Raw genomic sequence first — 15,675 nt, 5'->3', positions numbered from 1 at the left:
TTACTTGTAATTCCTACCTAGCTTAGTTAGAATCATTGCGTAGGAAATTTTTGTAAATCATAAACCCTGGTGTTTGTGTCTTGGCTAGAGTTAGTCAAGTTGTAAAGTCTTTGTAATAGAGTGTTTACAAAGTGGCTTATAATAGAGTTGTTACAAGTTAGTGAGAGATTAAGAGGTTAATTCCTAGGTTACAATAGGTTGTAATCTAAAGTTTGCTCAGTAGTGAAGTTGAAATCCTATAAGGGTAGGTCGTGTTTTTTAATCCCGTGAGCTGGGAGTTTTCCACCTAAACCTTCTCTGTGTTATTTACTTACTGCAGTGTGCGTGTGTTCTGTGAGAACTAATAGAGAACCCGATTCTCTATATAGTTTAGTGGACCCTTAAATTCTATCAATTGGTATCAGAGTAGGTTCTTTCTATTAGGCTAACACCTAGAAAGGATCCTCATGGTTGCTCCTCCAAACTTTGAAGAAGGTAAATCTACCTACAAGCTGCCAAGGTTCAATGGCCAATATTATGGATGGTGGAAGACTAGGATGCACGACTTCATCATGGCTAAAGATTCCGAGCTTTGGGATGTCATCTATGTTGGACCCTTCGTTCCTGCCAAGTTTTTGGCAACCCAGCTGTAACTGTTCCCAAAACAAGAAAGGAATTCAACGACGCTAACCGAAAGGCCATAAAAAAGAATTTTTGTTCAAAGAAAATTCTTATTTGTGGCATTGGTCCTGATGAATATAACAGGATATCGACATACCAATCAGCTAAGGAAATCTGGGAAGCTTTTCAAACAGCTCATGAAGGAACAAGACAAGTCAAGCAATCAAATATTGACATGCTTACAACTGAATATGAGCTTTTCAGGATGAAAGATGATGAATCCATCCAAGATATGCATACTCGGTTCACCTCTATAGTCAATGAGCTTCACTCTCTTGGAGAAATCATTCCAAGAAACAAACTCGTGAAGAAAATACTCAGTGTCCTGCCCAGCTCCTAGGAAAGCAAAGGAAATGCTATCACAGAGGCAATGAACTTGCAAGAGCTGACTATATATGAACTTGTTGGTAATTTGAAAATATATGAAATGAAGAAGAAGGACAATGAAAGAAGAGAGCCCAAAAGAGAGAGGAACCTGGTCCTCAAGACAGACATCAATGATTCAAGTGGTGAGGATACTGATATGGCTTACCAGACAAAAATATTCTAGAAAATGGTTCACAGAAATGGAGGCATTCTAAAAAGGGGCAATTCTAGCAAGCCAAAACATTATGACCTATGTCATAAATATGGCAAGCCGGGACACTTCAGCAAGGACTGTCCCTTCTAAAGCAAGATCAATTCAAGCACAACACAAACAAAGCAGCCAAGAGGAACCTGGTTCCTGATAAACGCTTTAAGAGGAAGAATGCCGGTGACAATGTTGTGAAGCAAGCTCTTGCTGCATGGGGAGACTCCTCCAGTGAATTTGAAGAAGATAATGATCAAGGTGACAGCTCCATGATGGCAGTGGAAAGAGAAGCAGCTGAGTATGACTCTATTTTTGCCTTGATGGAATAGTCTGATGATGATGGAGATGCCAACGATGATGATGAGGTAAACTTTCTAGATGTTCAAAGAAATCTAAAGTTTTATTCTCTAAAAAACTTATGTCTTTGGAAAATGTTTTAATTTATGCTTATCACAGTCTTATAAATGATAAAAATGCTTTAACTGTGGAACTAGGAGAAGCATAACAGTCTAGAGATGACCTAGTAGTCATTATGGTTGATTTAAAGGAAACAATTGAGAGTCTGAAGAATGAAAAGGATGCCTTAGCCGAAAAAATTGCAAATATAGAACATGAGAGAGATGATCTAATGGTTGTTGTAGTTGATATAAAAGAAACCATTGAGTGTGTTAAAAAGGAGAAAGAAGTTTTAACTGAGAGAGAACCTAACATTGAGCATGGGAGAGATGACCTATTAGTGGTGGTGGTAGACCTAAAGTAAATAATTGAGGAACATAAAATGTAGAGTAGGCCTGGGAACACTCAAAAGGGAATGGAAGTTGCAAGTGAGGCACACCTTAAGCTTGAAAACGAGTTAAAATCAGTTGAATCTAGTTTGTATGCCGAGCTTGAGAAAAACAAGCAACTTGAGGAAGAATGTCACGACCTGAATTTCCCACCGTCGGGACCGTGATGACGCCTAACATCGCACTTGCTAGGCAAGCCAACGTTAGAGTTATAATCACCTTTTTCCTTTACATTTTCATAGTTAAGATTATCAAAATCTAATTCAAACAGAAATAAAAGCGGAAGTACATATTTAACTGATTATCTATAACCTATTAACAACTCCAAAGCTGTTACCACCCAGAAACTGGTGTCACAATCCACGAACGTTCTGCGAATTACTACAAATACTGGTCTGAAAGAAAAAGTACATTTGTCTCGAAAGAAAATAAAACAAAAAAGTAGAACATAAGAAGGGGACGCCAGGGCCTGTGGATGCTTGCAGAACTACCTTGGGTCTCCTGATGAGTGCCTACACCCGATCTCTCGATCAGCCACAACCAGCTTCAAAATCTGCACAGAAAGTGTAGAGTGCAGTATCAGTACAACCGACCCCATATACTGGTCAGTGCCAAGCCTAACCTCGACGAGGTAGTGACAAGGTTAAGGTGAGGCTTATACATTATAACCTGTAATAGTATATAATAAAACAAAAGGAAATACAGAATGAATTGAAACAATAACTTGCAGCGAAGTAAATAGGGAACCCAGATATTTTGCCAGTACTCAACTATACCAATCCTTAAGAGAGTTACAATGCTATGGAATAAAATCCAGCAGAGGAAGAATACATAAACAACAAAATAATGTGGCGTGCATCCTGATCCCACCATATAACAAGTAACAATATAAACATTCACCCTTATTGCTCCTTATTGCGGCATGCAACCCGATCCCACCAGTCCACCCTTATTACTCCTCAATATATATATCACCCTTATTCGTCCTGTTGCGGCATGAAACCCGATCCCACCTGTCCACCCTTATTATTCCTTGTTGCTATCTCAACCCAATCCCACCAGACAATCACAATTCATCCTTATTCCTCCTGTTGCGGCGTGCAACCTAATCCCACCATTTTAGTACTAATCACATAATAAGAACAAGTATTTCATAATTTAACTCAAAACCATCCACAACATTTATACCTCAAGCCAAAACAACGGGAAAGTTATACCATTATGAAAATTCACAAGTTAATACTACACAATGAGACCAATCTAAGTGTACCATGAAGTACCAATAAACCAACTTAAACCAACAATGTAATTTATTGAAACTACGGAACAATTAATACCTTCAATAGAGAAAACAACTTTTAACAAGAAGCAATTAGACATGGAAGCATTAATAAGCAAGTAGCAGTTAAGAGAGGAAAACAATATACTAGGAACGGGGAAGGGAACATGCTAAACAGATAATTTGGCGGCGCATACGTACTCGTCACCACACCTATATGCCACATACATGGAATTTCACATAGCAATTAAGTCGGGGATCTCTAGTCCCTCGAGTCAAGGTTAGACCAAACACTTACCTAAATCCAACGGTCAATTAAAGCTCAATTACCACTTCACCTCTTGATTCTATCTCCAATACACTCGTACCTAGTCATAATTAACTTAATAACATCAATTATCGCTAAAGAAATCAATTCTAATGCATAATTATAAGTTTCCCAACATTTTCCCCTAAAAGTCAAAAACCTACCCCAGGCCCATTTGGTCAAAACCCGAAATTCGGACCAAAACCCGATTACCCATTCACCCTTGAGCCTGGATATACAATTGGTTTTGGAATCATACCTCAGTTTGAGGTCTAAATCCCCAAATTTCGAAATCCCTGAGTTCTAGCCAAAACACCCAATTCCACCATGAAAAACCCTATATTCTAGGATGAAATCTTGTAAAAAGATGTAATAGATTGAAAGAAATGAGTTAAGAATCATTTACCTATGATTTGGGAAAGAAATGGTCTTTGGAAAATCGCCTCTTGAAGTTTAGGTTTTGAAAAATGAAAGAATGAATGAAAAATCCCGTCTAAGTCCAAAGTCATCAGTTGCAGATGTCGCATTTGTGACTGAGCTTCGCACATGTGAAGGAGCCATCGCAAATGCGAAGCCCTTCACAGTCCTGCTGCCTTCACAAATGCGAGGAAAGTGTCGCATCTACGAACACTGTCCCTCGCAAAGTGAGTAAAAGATCGCATTTGCGATCATACCCTCTCCCAGTCTCCCTTCGCAATTGCGAAGGTTTGTTCCCATTTGCGAACTCTGCCGGCCTAGCCTTCTAATCGCATTTGGATGAAAGGCTCGCAAATGCGGACCATGCAGGGCTCGCAATTGCGATGCCTGATCTCACAATTGCGAGATCAGGGGCCTACAACAAGCTGAAGCACAATAGCAATTTTCTCTAAGTTCCAAATCACTTCGTAGCCTATCCAAAACTCACCCGAGCCATCGGGGCTCCAAACCAAACATGCACACAAGTCTTAAAACATCATATGAACTTGCTCCTGCGATTAAATTACCAAAATAACATCTAAAACTACGGATTTAACACCACAACACATGAAATTTTCAAGATAGTTTCAAAACTTCTAACTTTTCAACCAAAGGTCTGAATCACGTTAAATAAATTCCGTTTTCACCAAATTTCACAGATAAGGTTTAAATATCATAACAAACTTGCTCCGGGCTCCAAAACCAAAATAGGGCCCTATACCAACAAGATCAAATCTTTTAAATTATTACATTTTCAGTCTTATCAATTTCCTTCAAAAATTCATTTCTCGGGCTAGGGACCTCGAAACTCGATTCCGGGTATACACCAGGTCCCAATTTTACTACGGACCCTCCGGGACTGTCGGAATATGGGCCCAGGTCCGTTTACCCAAAACATCTACCGAAGTCAACAAAAATCAACTTTTTTGGCCAAAAACATCATTTCATAAATTTTTCGCATAAGGGCTTTCCGAATACATGCCCGGGCTGCGCATGCAAATCGAGAAGAGATAAAATGAGGTTTTAAGGCCTCGAGACACGGATTCAAGTTCTAAAACAGAAGATGACCCTTTGGGTCATCACATTCTCCACCTCTAAAACAACCGTTCGTCCTCGAACCGACATAGAAAAGTACTTGAGTCGGTGAAAAGATTGGGATATCTGCTCCGCATATCGGACTCGGACTCCCAGGTAGCTACCTTAGTAGGATGACCTCTCCAATGCACACGAACAAAAGGTAACTCTTCGATCTCAACTGACGAACCTGCTGGTCTAGAATAGCTACCGGCTCCTTCTCGTAGGTCAAATCATTGTCCAACTGGACAATGCTGAAGTCTAACACGTGGGATGGATCGTCGTGATACTTCCGAAGCATGGACACATGAAACACTAGATGCACTACTGTTAAACCTGGCAGCAACGCAAGTCTATATGCCATCTCTCCCACTCGATCTAGGATCTTAAAAGGCCCAATGAACCTAGGGCTTAACTTGACCTTCTTCCCAAATCGCATTACACCCTTCATGGGTGACTCCCTAAGCAACACTCTCTCTCCGACCATAAATGCCACATCACGAACCTTACGGTCGGCATAACATTTTTGCCTAGACTGAGCTGTACAAAGTCTCTCCTGAATGATTTTAACCTTATCCAAGGCTATGCACTAAATCTGTACCCAACAATCGAACCTCCCCTAGCTCAAACCACCCAACTGGCGATCGACACCGTCTACTATACAACGCCTTATAGGGAGCCACTTGGATGCTCGATTGATAACTGTTGTTGTAGGCAAACTCTACTAACAGCAAGAGCTGATCCCAAGAAACTCCAAAGTCAATAACACATGCCCCGAGCATATCCTCCAAGATCTGAATAGTATGCTCAAACTATCCATCCGTTTGAGGATGAAATGTTATGCTCAACTCGACCCGCATACCCAATTCATATTGTATTGCCCTGCAGAAATGCAAGGTAAACTACGTACCTCAATCATAAATGATAGACATGGTCACACCATGAAGACAAATGATATCTCCCAACCGCTCCGAAGAATAGGAAACTGCCATAGGAATGAATTGCGCTGACTTAGTCAGCCTATCCACAATAACCTATACTGCATTAAACTTCCTCTGAGTTTGTAGGAGTCCAACAACGAAGTCCATAGTGATATGCTCCCACTTTCACTTAGGAATCTCAATCTTCTGAAGCAAACCACCAAGTCTCTGATGCTCATAATTTACTTGCTGACAATTCAAACACCGATCTACGTATGCAACAATATCCTTCTTCATCCTTATCCACCAATAATGCTGTTGCAAATCCTAATACATCTTAGCGGTGCTCGGATGAATAGAATATCAGGAACTATCGGCCTTCTCTAGAATCAACTCACGAAGTCTATCTACATTAGGCACACAAACACGACCCTGCATCCTCAAAACTCCATCATCTCCAACCGTAACCTATTTGGCACCACCGTGCCGCACTGTATCCCTAAGGACAAGAAAATGAGGATTATCATACTATCGCTCCCTGATATGCTCAAACAAGGAAGACCGAGCGACTATGTAAGCTAAAACACGATTGGGCTCAGAAACATCCAACCTTACGAACTGATTGGCCAAAGCCTGAACATCTAATACAAGTTGTCTCTCACCGACTGGAATATACGCAAGGCTCCCCATGTTGGATGACTTCCTACTTAAAGCATCGACCACCACATTGGCCTTCCTAGATGATACAAGATGGTGATATCATAGTCATTTAGTAGCTCCAACCACCTTTGCTGCCTCAAATTGAGCTCCTTATGCTTGAACAAATACTGCAAACTCTTATGATCCATGAACACCTCACAAGACACGCCATATAAATAATGCCTCCAAATCTTCAGCGCGTGAACAATGGCTACTAGCTCTAAGTCATGAACTGGATAATTCTTCTCGTGAATCTTCAACTGCCGTGAAGCATATGCAATAAACTTGCCATTCTACAACAACACCGCACCAAGTCCAACACGAGATGCGTCACAATATACTATATAGGGCCCAGAACATGTGGGCAACACCAACACTAGCACCATAGTCAAAGCTATCTTGAGCTTCTAAAAGTTCACCTCACACTCGTCCAACCACCTGAACGAGGCACCCTTCTGGGTCAACCTGGTCACTGGGGCTACTATAGATGAAAACCCCTCCACAAATCGACGGTAATAACCCACCAAACCCAAGAAACTCTGGATCTTTATAGTTGATATGGGTCTAGGCCAGTCCTTGACTACCTCAAATATTTTAGGATCCACCTGAATGCCCTCTGCTGATACAACCTGACCCAAGAAAGCAACTTAACTCAACCAAAACTCACATTTCGAAAACTTAGCATATAACTGGCTGTCTCTCAGAGTCTAAAGAACGATACAAAGATGCTGCTCATGCTCCTCTCGACTGCGGGAGTAGATCAAGATATCATCAATGAAAACATTCACGAAGGAATCCAGATAGGGCTTGAACACCCGGTTCATCAAATCCATAAATGCTGCTGGGGCACTTGTCAAGCCATATGACATCACTAAGAACTCTTAAAGCCCATATCGAGTGCAAAAAGCTGTCTTAAGGACATCGGATGCCCTAATCCTCAACTGATGGTAGCCAGATCTCAAATCAATCTTCGAAAACACTTTGTCACCCTAAAGATAATCAAATAAATCATCAATCCTTGGCAATGGATACTTGTTCTTGATGGTGACTTTATTCAACTACCGATAGTCTATGCACATCCTCATTGACCCATCCTCCTTCTTTACAAACAACACCGACACACCCTAGGGTGAGTCACTAGGTCTAATAAAGCCCTTATCAAGCAAATCTTGCAACTGCTCCTTCAATTCCTTTAACTCTGGTGGGGCCATATGGTATGGCAGGATAGAAATGGGCTGAGTGCCTAGAGCCAAATCAATGCAAAAGTCGATATCCCTATCGGGTGGCATCCCAGTAGGTCTGTAGGAAAAACCTCTTGGAACTCCCAAACAACTGGTACGGAATACATGGATGGAACATCCACACTTGAATCACGAACATAAGCCAAATAATCCAAACACCCCTTGTCGACCATATGTTGAGCCTCATATAAGGATAATTCTACTGGTAGTATGACCAGGCGTCCCTCTCCACTGCAATCGAGGCAACCCCAGCAATGCTAAGGTCACGGTCTTGGCGTGATAATCCAATATAGCATGATAAGGTGATAGCCAATCCATCCCCAAAATGACATTGAAATCCACCATATCGAGAAGTAGGAGATCTACGCTAGTCTCAAGACCCCCAATAATAACCACACACGAGCGATAGACATGATCTATAATAATAAAATCCCCCACTGGTGTGGACACATATACGGGAGCACTCAAAGAATCACGAGGCACAATAAAATATGAAGTAAAATAAGAGGACACATAGGAGTATGTAGACCCTGGATCAAATAAAACTGAAGCATCTCTACTGCAAACCGAAACAGTACCTGTGATAACAACATCAGAGGACTCAACCTCAGGCCTGGGCCCCACCACTCTAAACCATATCCTTGGGACGACCTCCTGCTGGTTGGCCTCCACCTCTAGCGGGTTGACCCCTACCTCGGGCTTTCTGGCCCCCACCTCTAGTTGGCTGAGCGGGCGGTGCTGGGATCATGGCACGAGAACCCTGCTGCTATGGCTGAATACCTACCAATCTCGAGCAGGTCCTCCGAATATGCCCATACTCACCACACTCGAAACATCCACCCTGATACTGTGGCTGACCCTAATGAGCTGATTGACCATGATAATAACTCTGAAGAGGAGGTGCTCTGATAGGAGCTGGCGGCCCTGAAGGAGGTACATAAGGACCACCACCCCCTGAAGCTCCATGGGATGTCTGAAGTGCTGAATGAAATGGCCTGGGAGGATGGCCCCTACCAAAAGTACCTCGACCTCCAGATGAGGGCCCACAGAATCCACCAGAGTGACACAACCGCTTGTTAGACCCCTAACCACTCCCTTGTGATAGAACCATCTCAACTCGTCTGGCTACAATAGTTGCATCCTAGAAAGAAATCTCACTCCCTAACTCCTTAGCCATCTACAATCTCATAGGCTGAGCAAGTCCCTTAATAAACCTTCTCACCCTCTCTCTCTCTCTCTCTCTCTCTCTCTCTCTCTCTCTCGGTATGAAGTATAAGAAGAGCATGACGGGCCAAATAAACAAATATGATCTCGTATTGAGTGACGGTCATAGAAACCTACTAAAGGTGCTCGAACTGCCTCCGATAGTCCTCTCTCTAAGTGATAGGAAGATACTTCTCCAAAAATAGCTGAGAGAACTGGTCCCAAGTGATAGCTGGTGACCCAGCTTGTCTGGACAAACATTAATCCCTCCACCATTTCTTAGTAGAACCTAATAGACGAAAAACAGCAAAGTCGACCCTATTGGTCTCCACTATCCCCATGTTCCGTAATACCTCGCGACAACTGTCCAAATAGTCCTGGGGATTCTTTGAAGATGTACTGCCATAGGTAGTGGTGAAGAGCTTGGTAAACCTATCCAATCTCCACAAGGCCTCAGAAGACATAGTTGACCCATCGTTAGTCTGTGCTACAACACCCGACAAAATTACCTCAACTGGCTGAGCTGCTGGAGTCTGAAACTGGGGAGCCATATGCTCCGGAGTGTGAGTAGCGGGAGTCTATTCTCCTCCCCCAGCCCGAGAGACGGCTGGTGCTACAGGGAATGTACTGACTTGAGTAACACTCTCCATAAGGCCCACTAGACGGACCAAAACATCCTGAAGTACCAGGGTTACTATGAACCCCTCTGGAATTGGAGCTGGACCTACTGGAACGGTCTGGGTTGGAGCCTCCTCATCAAACTCTACCTGAGGCTCCGCCGCTGGTGCTGCTACTTGAGCTCTAGGTTGAGCCATGCCCCTGCCTCGGCCCCTAGCACGACCTCGGCCTCATCCTCTGCCCCTCGTAGGAGCTGCCACTAGGGGTTCGGGCTGCTGATTAGCTGATGAAGTAGTATGCATTCTCGCCATCTATGAAGGAAGAGAGTAGAGAGTTTAATTAGCACTGGAAGATCAAATCGCACGATAGAGAAGAAAAGAAGTGAATTTGTTCCTAACTCTGTAGCCTCTGGGGGATAAGTGATAACTACGGATTCTAGCCTATTTTATACTCTCTCTTGCTTAGGTTTTAGATAAAAAATGTGTAAAAGTATTCCCAAAAACTAACTTATTGTGCTTGTTTGTAGGGTTTGGTCAAAATGAGGCAGGAAAGTCATAACCAGCTCATAAAAAGAGTTAAACCTGCTCAAGCTCAAAACTGAGATAAAAGCGTTGATCGCGAAGCAAAAAAAGCGACCGCAGAAAGTCCACCACTGCGACGACCACAATTACGCTGAAAGCAGAATTGAGATTCAAAAGAGGCATTTTGGGGTACAAAAGATACCGCTGACCACGGTGAAATAGCGCGACAGCGGAATACTTGACGCGGCCGCGGTGCAAACTACGCTAGGGAGAAATAGAGATTCAGAGACCCTGCAGATTGAGCATAACTGAGGAGTGTGGTCCGCGTTCAAATTCGCATTGATGCCAACACTGAGGAAGTAATTTTACGCTCCTAGCGAAATCAAGTCTAGACCAAGCACAAAAGAGAAGAAACGCGGTCCGTGGCTGCTTTTGTGCGGCCACGAAAGTCCAAGCGCTGAGGAGCTCAGTATTGCGCTGACAGCAGAACCTCCGTCGAGGTATATTTGTCCAGTAATTTCAGCTGTGTATAGATAGATCTTTTTCACATTTTTTTGGGTATCTTTTGTAGGAGAGAGCTCGTGAACAACCATATTTTATCATTTTGAGTAATTTTAGAGTAGATTTAGCTTATATTCTTAGATTTTATTCTTGTAATCAACTTGTCCTAAATTTTAGATCCCACTAGATACTCGCCTAGGTGTAAGTCACTTCCTTAGTGCTTTTTATCAATTGAGAAAACTCTTACAAAAATAGTGTACTTAGTTTATTTTCAACAGTCAATAGTATTAAAAGTAGAATAGAAACAAATCCAAGCATGGTTAGAAGTGCAATTAAAAGCAACACACATAGCTAGATTAGATAGAAACCCAACTACCAACCATTATTAACTCCCTATGAAAATCGATCCCGACCTTTCGGGTAAAACCTGCATCGACCACTCCTTGCCATTATATAGTGGTGTAGGGTTGGAGCCGATAATTTTTTGGCGCCATTGCCGGGGAGTTAAACGGTTTTGGCTATCTATCTAACTAGTTGCGTGTCTTGTTTTTCTTTTCTTCTGTTTTACTAACTTATGTGAGTTAATCGATTCAGGTACAAAATGGCAAATAATGATCCTATCGAAAATGTTCTCTCGGGGAAGAGGTAGATGATAATGGTGAAGATGAGGTACCTCAAGCTCAAAGAAGAGGCCGCTAGGCCAATGAAAATATTCCAGACCCTTCCCCAGCTCCTCCACGAGTAGCTCCTTGGGTGCTTCCAAATGAAGGGTACGCAAGTGAAATTGTCCCACCTCGGATCCGGTCGGGCAATTTCCAAATTACAAATGTTATGTTGACCTTATTGGAGCAAAGAGGGTACTTCACAAGCGCTCCCCATCAGAATGCATATAAACATCTAAAGGGTTTTGTGGATACCTGCTAGGGAAGCAACAAACAAATGTGTCGAAGGATGCATTGAGACTGAGATTGTTCCCTTTTTCACTTAGAAGGAAAGCTTTGGGCTAGCACGAAAGACTCTTAAAGAATTCCATCACTACGTGGGATGAGTTGGCTGACAAGTTTATAGCCAAGTTTTTCTCACCGGAACATATGGCTGCATTGAGGGATGATATCTTAGCATTTAAAAAGGAACCAAATGAACCCCTTCATGAAATCTAGGATAGATATAGAACTATGGTCAAGGAATGCCCCAAAAATGATATGATTGAAGCAATGATCCAACAGAAATTTTATCGAGGTATAAACACGACCAATAAATGTGTGGTAAACCAGCTAGCAGAGGGTTATTTTATGAAGCTGCCTTATGCTGAGGCCTGTGAGATTCTTGATGAGATGGCTGACACTTTCTCAGCTTGGCAGAGTTGGGCAAATGTTCCTTAGGGGAACCCTCATGTCATAAATCTTCACAAGGAACTTCAAGACCACGGACAAGCCACAGCTGAGTTGAAAACAACCATGAACTAGTTAGCCAAAGCACAACTTCAGCAGATCCAGGGACCAAATCAAGTGAACGCAATGGAAGGCATTAAATCTATTGGTAAACAAGAGGAGACATCATGGGCAACAAATGCAAGGCAATCAAGATCAATATGAGCTAGGTAGTAGTGGTTACAACCAGGATGATGGGTATTGTGAGCAAAGTGAAGAGGTTTTGTATGCCAACAACTATCAAGGAAATTGGAACAATAACAACAACTCCAACATTTGGGGGAACAACAACTAGAATTTGGGTAACAATAGCAATTGGGGTGGTAAAAACAACCAAGGAGGTTGGAATAATGGAAATCAAGGTAATCGGGGACCGGGTTTTCAAAGGCCTCCAATGTTTCAACAACCAAACAATCCGCCTCCATTTCCGTCCAAGGTCCTAGCTCGTCCAACAATGATATGGGATGGATTGAGTCAATGTTTGAGCAAATGATGAAGAATAATGCCGACTCCGATGCCTAATTGGCATACCATAATAATTCTATCTGCAATCTAGAGGTCCAACTTGGTCAGATTTCGCAAGCTTTAAACACTCGCCCTAAGGGGCACTACCTAGTGACACGGTAGTAAACCCGAAGGGTGGGAACAATACCGGATGTGCAATGGCACTGGCCACAAGGAACGGTAGAGGTAGTGAAGAAAGTAAATCCAAGCAAAAGGCAGTTGTTAGTGATGATGTTGAAGTGCAAAATAAATATGATCCTATAGTTGTTGAGCAAGTGAGTGAAGAGAAGTTGGATGGTGAGGTGAGAATTCATATTCATGACAATGAGGAGGAGACTCAAAATGACGTGAACCCGTCTAGGGAACACGTGATAGACATACTGGGAACGGTAATGCCTAAAGCCAAAGCTCCCTTGCTAAGGCCTCTTCTACCTTACCCTTAAAGACTTACAAAGCAAAAGAATGAAAACCAGTTCAAGAAGTTTATTGAGATGATGAAAAGTTTGTCAATCAATGTGCCTTGGTAGAAGTTCTTGAGCAAATGCCGGGATATGCCAAGTTTATGAAAAACTTGGTAACTAAAAAGAGATCTATGGATTGTAAGACCATAAAAATGACTCATCAAGTGAGTGTCATTGTGCACTCGATGGCTCCAAAGCTTGAAGATCCTGTCACATTCACCATTCCATGTACCATTGGGAGTGCAGATTTTGCAAAGGACTTGTGTGATTTGGGAGCAAGTATAAATTTGAGCCTTATTCCGTATTCAAAAATTTGGGTATTGGTCAACCGAGGGCTACTTTAATGAAATTGCAAATGGCCGATAGAACAATGAAGAGACCGCTTGGTATTATTAATGATGTTCTTGTCCGAGTTGATAAGTGTATTTTGCCTGTGAATTTTGTGATTCTCGACTACGAAGTTGACTATAAGATGCTGATAATATTGGGAAGGCCTTTCCTCGCAACAGGGAAGGCATTGGTTGATGTGGAAGCAGGGGAGCTCACCTTCCGGGTGGGTGACGAAAAAGTTGTCTTCCATGTGGGCAAATCAATGAAACAGCCAAATAGAACTGAGGTTTGTTCTTTTGTGGATCTGGTGACGGAGGTAATAGTTGATGACACGAGTGCCATGATCAATGTGGAGGATCCTTTGGAGGCTGTATTATTGAACCATGATGTGACTGAGGATGAAGGCTTGGTAGAGTATGTCAATGCCTTGCAAGGAATGGGCTCTTACTCCTATGAGCCCCGTAAACTTTCCTTGGATCTTGAGAACAGAAAGACTCCACCAAAAAATCCCCAATCGAGGAACCTCCCATATTGGAGTTGAAGCCTTTGCCTCCACACCTTAGGTATGAATTCTTGGGCCCTTGTTCAACTTTACCTGTTATTCTTTCTTCGTGCCTTACTAACGTGCATGTAGATGCCACCCTTGAGGTGCTTCAAAGACGGAAGAGGGCAAATGGATGGACTCTAACTGATATTTAGGGTGTAAGCCCCGCCTTTTGCATGCACAAGATTATACTTGATGATGATGCCAAACCCTCTGTGGAACATCAAAGGAGGCTGAACGAGGCTATGCAAGAGTTTGTCAAGAAGGAAGTTATCAAGTGGCTAGATGTAGGGGTTATGTACCCCATCTCGGATAGTTCATGGACTTCACCGGTACAATGTGTGGAAAAAAAGGGGTATTACTTTGGTCACAAATGAACAAAATGAGTTGATCCCCACTAGGACTATCATCGGATGGAGGGTATGCACGGACTACTGGAAGCTGAACAAAGTGACCCGCAAAGACCATTTTCCATTGCCTTTTATTGACCAAATACTGGATAGACTTGCTGGGTGTTCCTACTATTGCTTTTTGGATGGGTACTCAAGCTACAACCAGATTATGATTGCACTAGAGGACCAGGAAAAAACTACATTCACATGTCCGTATGGCACCTTTGCATTTTCACGAATGCCATTTGGTTTGTGTAATGCACCGACTACCTTTCAGCGGTATATGATGGCTATATTTACTGACATGGTGGAGGACTTCTTGGAAGTGTTCATGGATGATTTTAGTGTTGTGGGTGACTCTTTTGAAGAATATTTGGGTAATCTTGACAAAGTGTTGGCCCGATGTGAAGAGACAAATCTAGTACTTAATTGGGAAAAATGCCACTTTATGGTTCGAGGAGGGCATTGTCCTCGACCATAAGATCTCAAAGAACAGTATCGAAGTGGACAAAGTGAAGATTGAAGTGATTTCAAAACTCCCTCCTCCTATGTCCATCAAAAGAGTGAGGAGCTTTCTTGGGCATGCAGGGTTCTACCGAAGGTTCATCAAGGACTTTTCCAAGGTGGTGAATCCCTTGTGAAAATTGTTAAAAGGATACAAAGATTACATTTAATGACGAGTTCATGAAAGCTTTTGAGCTTCTCAAGTATAGATTGACTACCACTCCCATCATCACCGCACCCAATTCGATCTTCCCATTTGAGCTCATGTGTGATGCTAGTGACATTGCGGTAGGAGCGGTCATGGGGAAAAGGGTGAACAAGATGATTCATTTGGTGTGCTATGCAAGCAAAACTATGAATGATGCCCAGGTTAATTATACTGTGATGGAGAAAGAGTTGCTAGCAATTATGTTTGTAATGGAGAAGTTTAGGGCTTATCTCATGGGTGCCAAAGTGATTGTTGATACTGATCACACGACACTCCGTTACTTGATGACCAAAAAGTACTCTAAAGCTAGATTGATGAGATGAGTTTTGTTGCTCCAAGAATTTGACATAGAGATTGTTGATCGGAAATGAAGTGAAAATCAAGTGGCGGACCACTTGTCCCTCTTGGAGGAGGAGGGAAGACCCAAAGATGGTCTTGAAATTAATGATGCATTCCCAGATGAACAA

General features: G+C 42.5%; 2 protein-coding genes across 2 annotated transcripts; both read left to right on the top strand.

The window, feature by feature from the left end:
* Positions 1 to 446: 446 nt before the first annotated feature.
* Positions 447 to 1,000, top strand: LOC138885502 (uncharacterized). The gene is made up of 2 exons (XM_070166456.1): positions 447 to 628; positions 745 to 1,000. Exons 1-2 carry the CDS (start codon positions 447 to 449, stop codon positions 998 to 1,000), a joined length of 438 nt encoding a protein of 145 aa, XP_070022557.1.
* An 11,927-nt stretch (positions 1,001 to 12,927) lies between these two features.
* On the top strand, positions 12,928 to 13,574 carry LOC138885501 (uncharacterized). The gene is made up of 2 exons (XM_070166455.1): positions 12,928 to 13,158; positions 13,272 to 13,574. The coding sequence occupies exons 1-2, from the start codon at positions 12,928 to 12,930 to the stop codon at positions 13,572 to 13,574; spliced, it is 534 nt and encodes a 177-aa protein (XP_070022556.1).
* The last annotated feature ends 2,101 nt before the right edge of the window (positions 13,575 to 15,675 follow it).

This window comes from Nicotiana sylvestris, chromosome 2, assembly GCF_000393655.2.
Source record: "Nicotiana sylvestris chromosome 2, ASM39365v2, whole genome shotgun sequence".
Classification (NCBI taxonomy): Eukaryota; Viridiplantae; Streptophyta; class Magnoliopsida; order Solanales; family Solanaceae; genus Nicotiana; species Nicotiana sylvestris.
The sequence above is the reverse complement of the archived record's forward strand: the minus strand, read 5'-3'. Positions and strand labels throughout refer to the sequence as shown.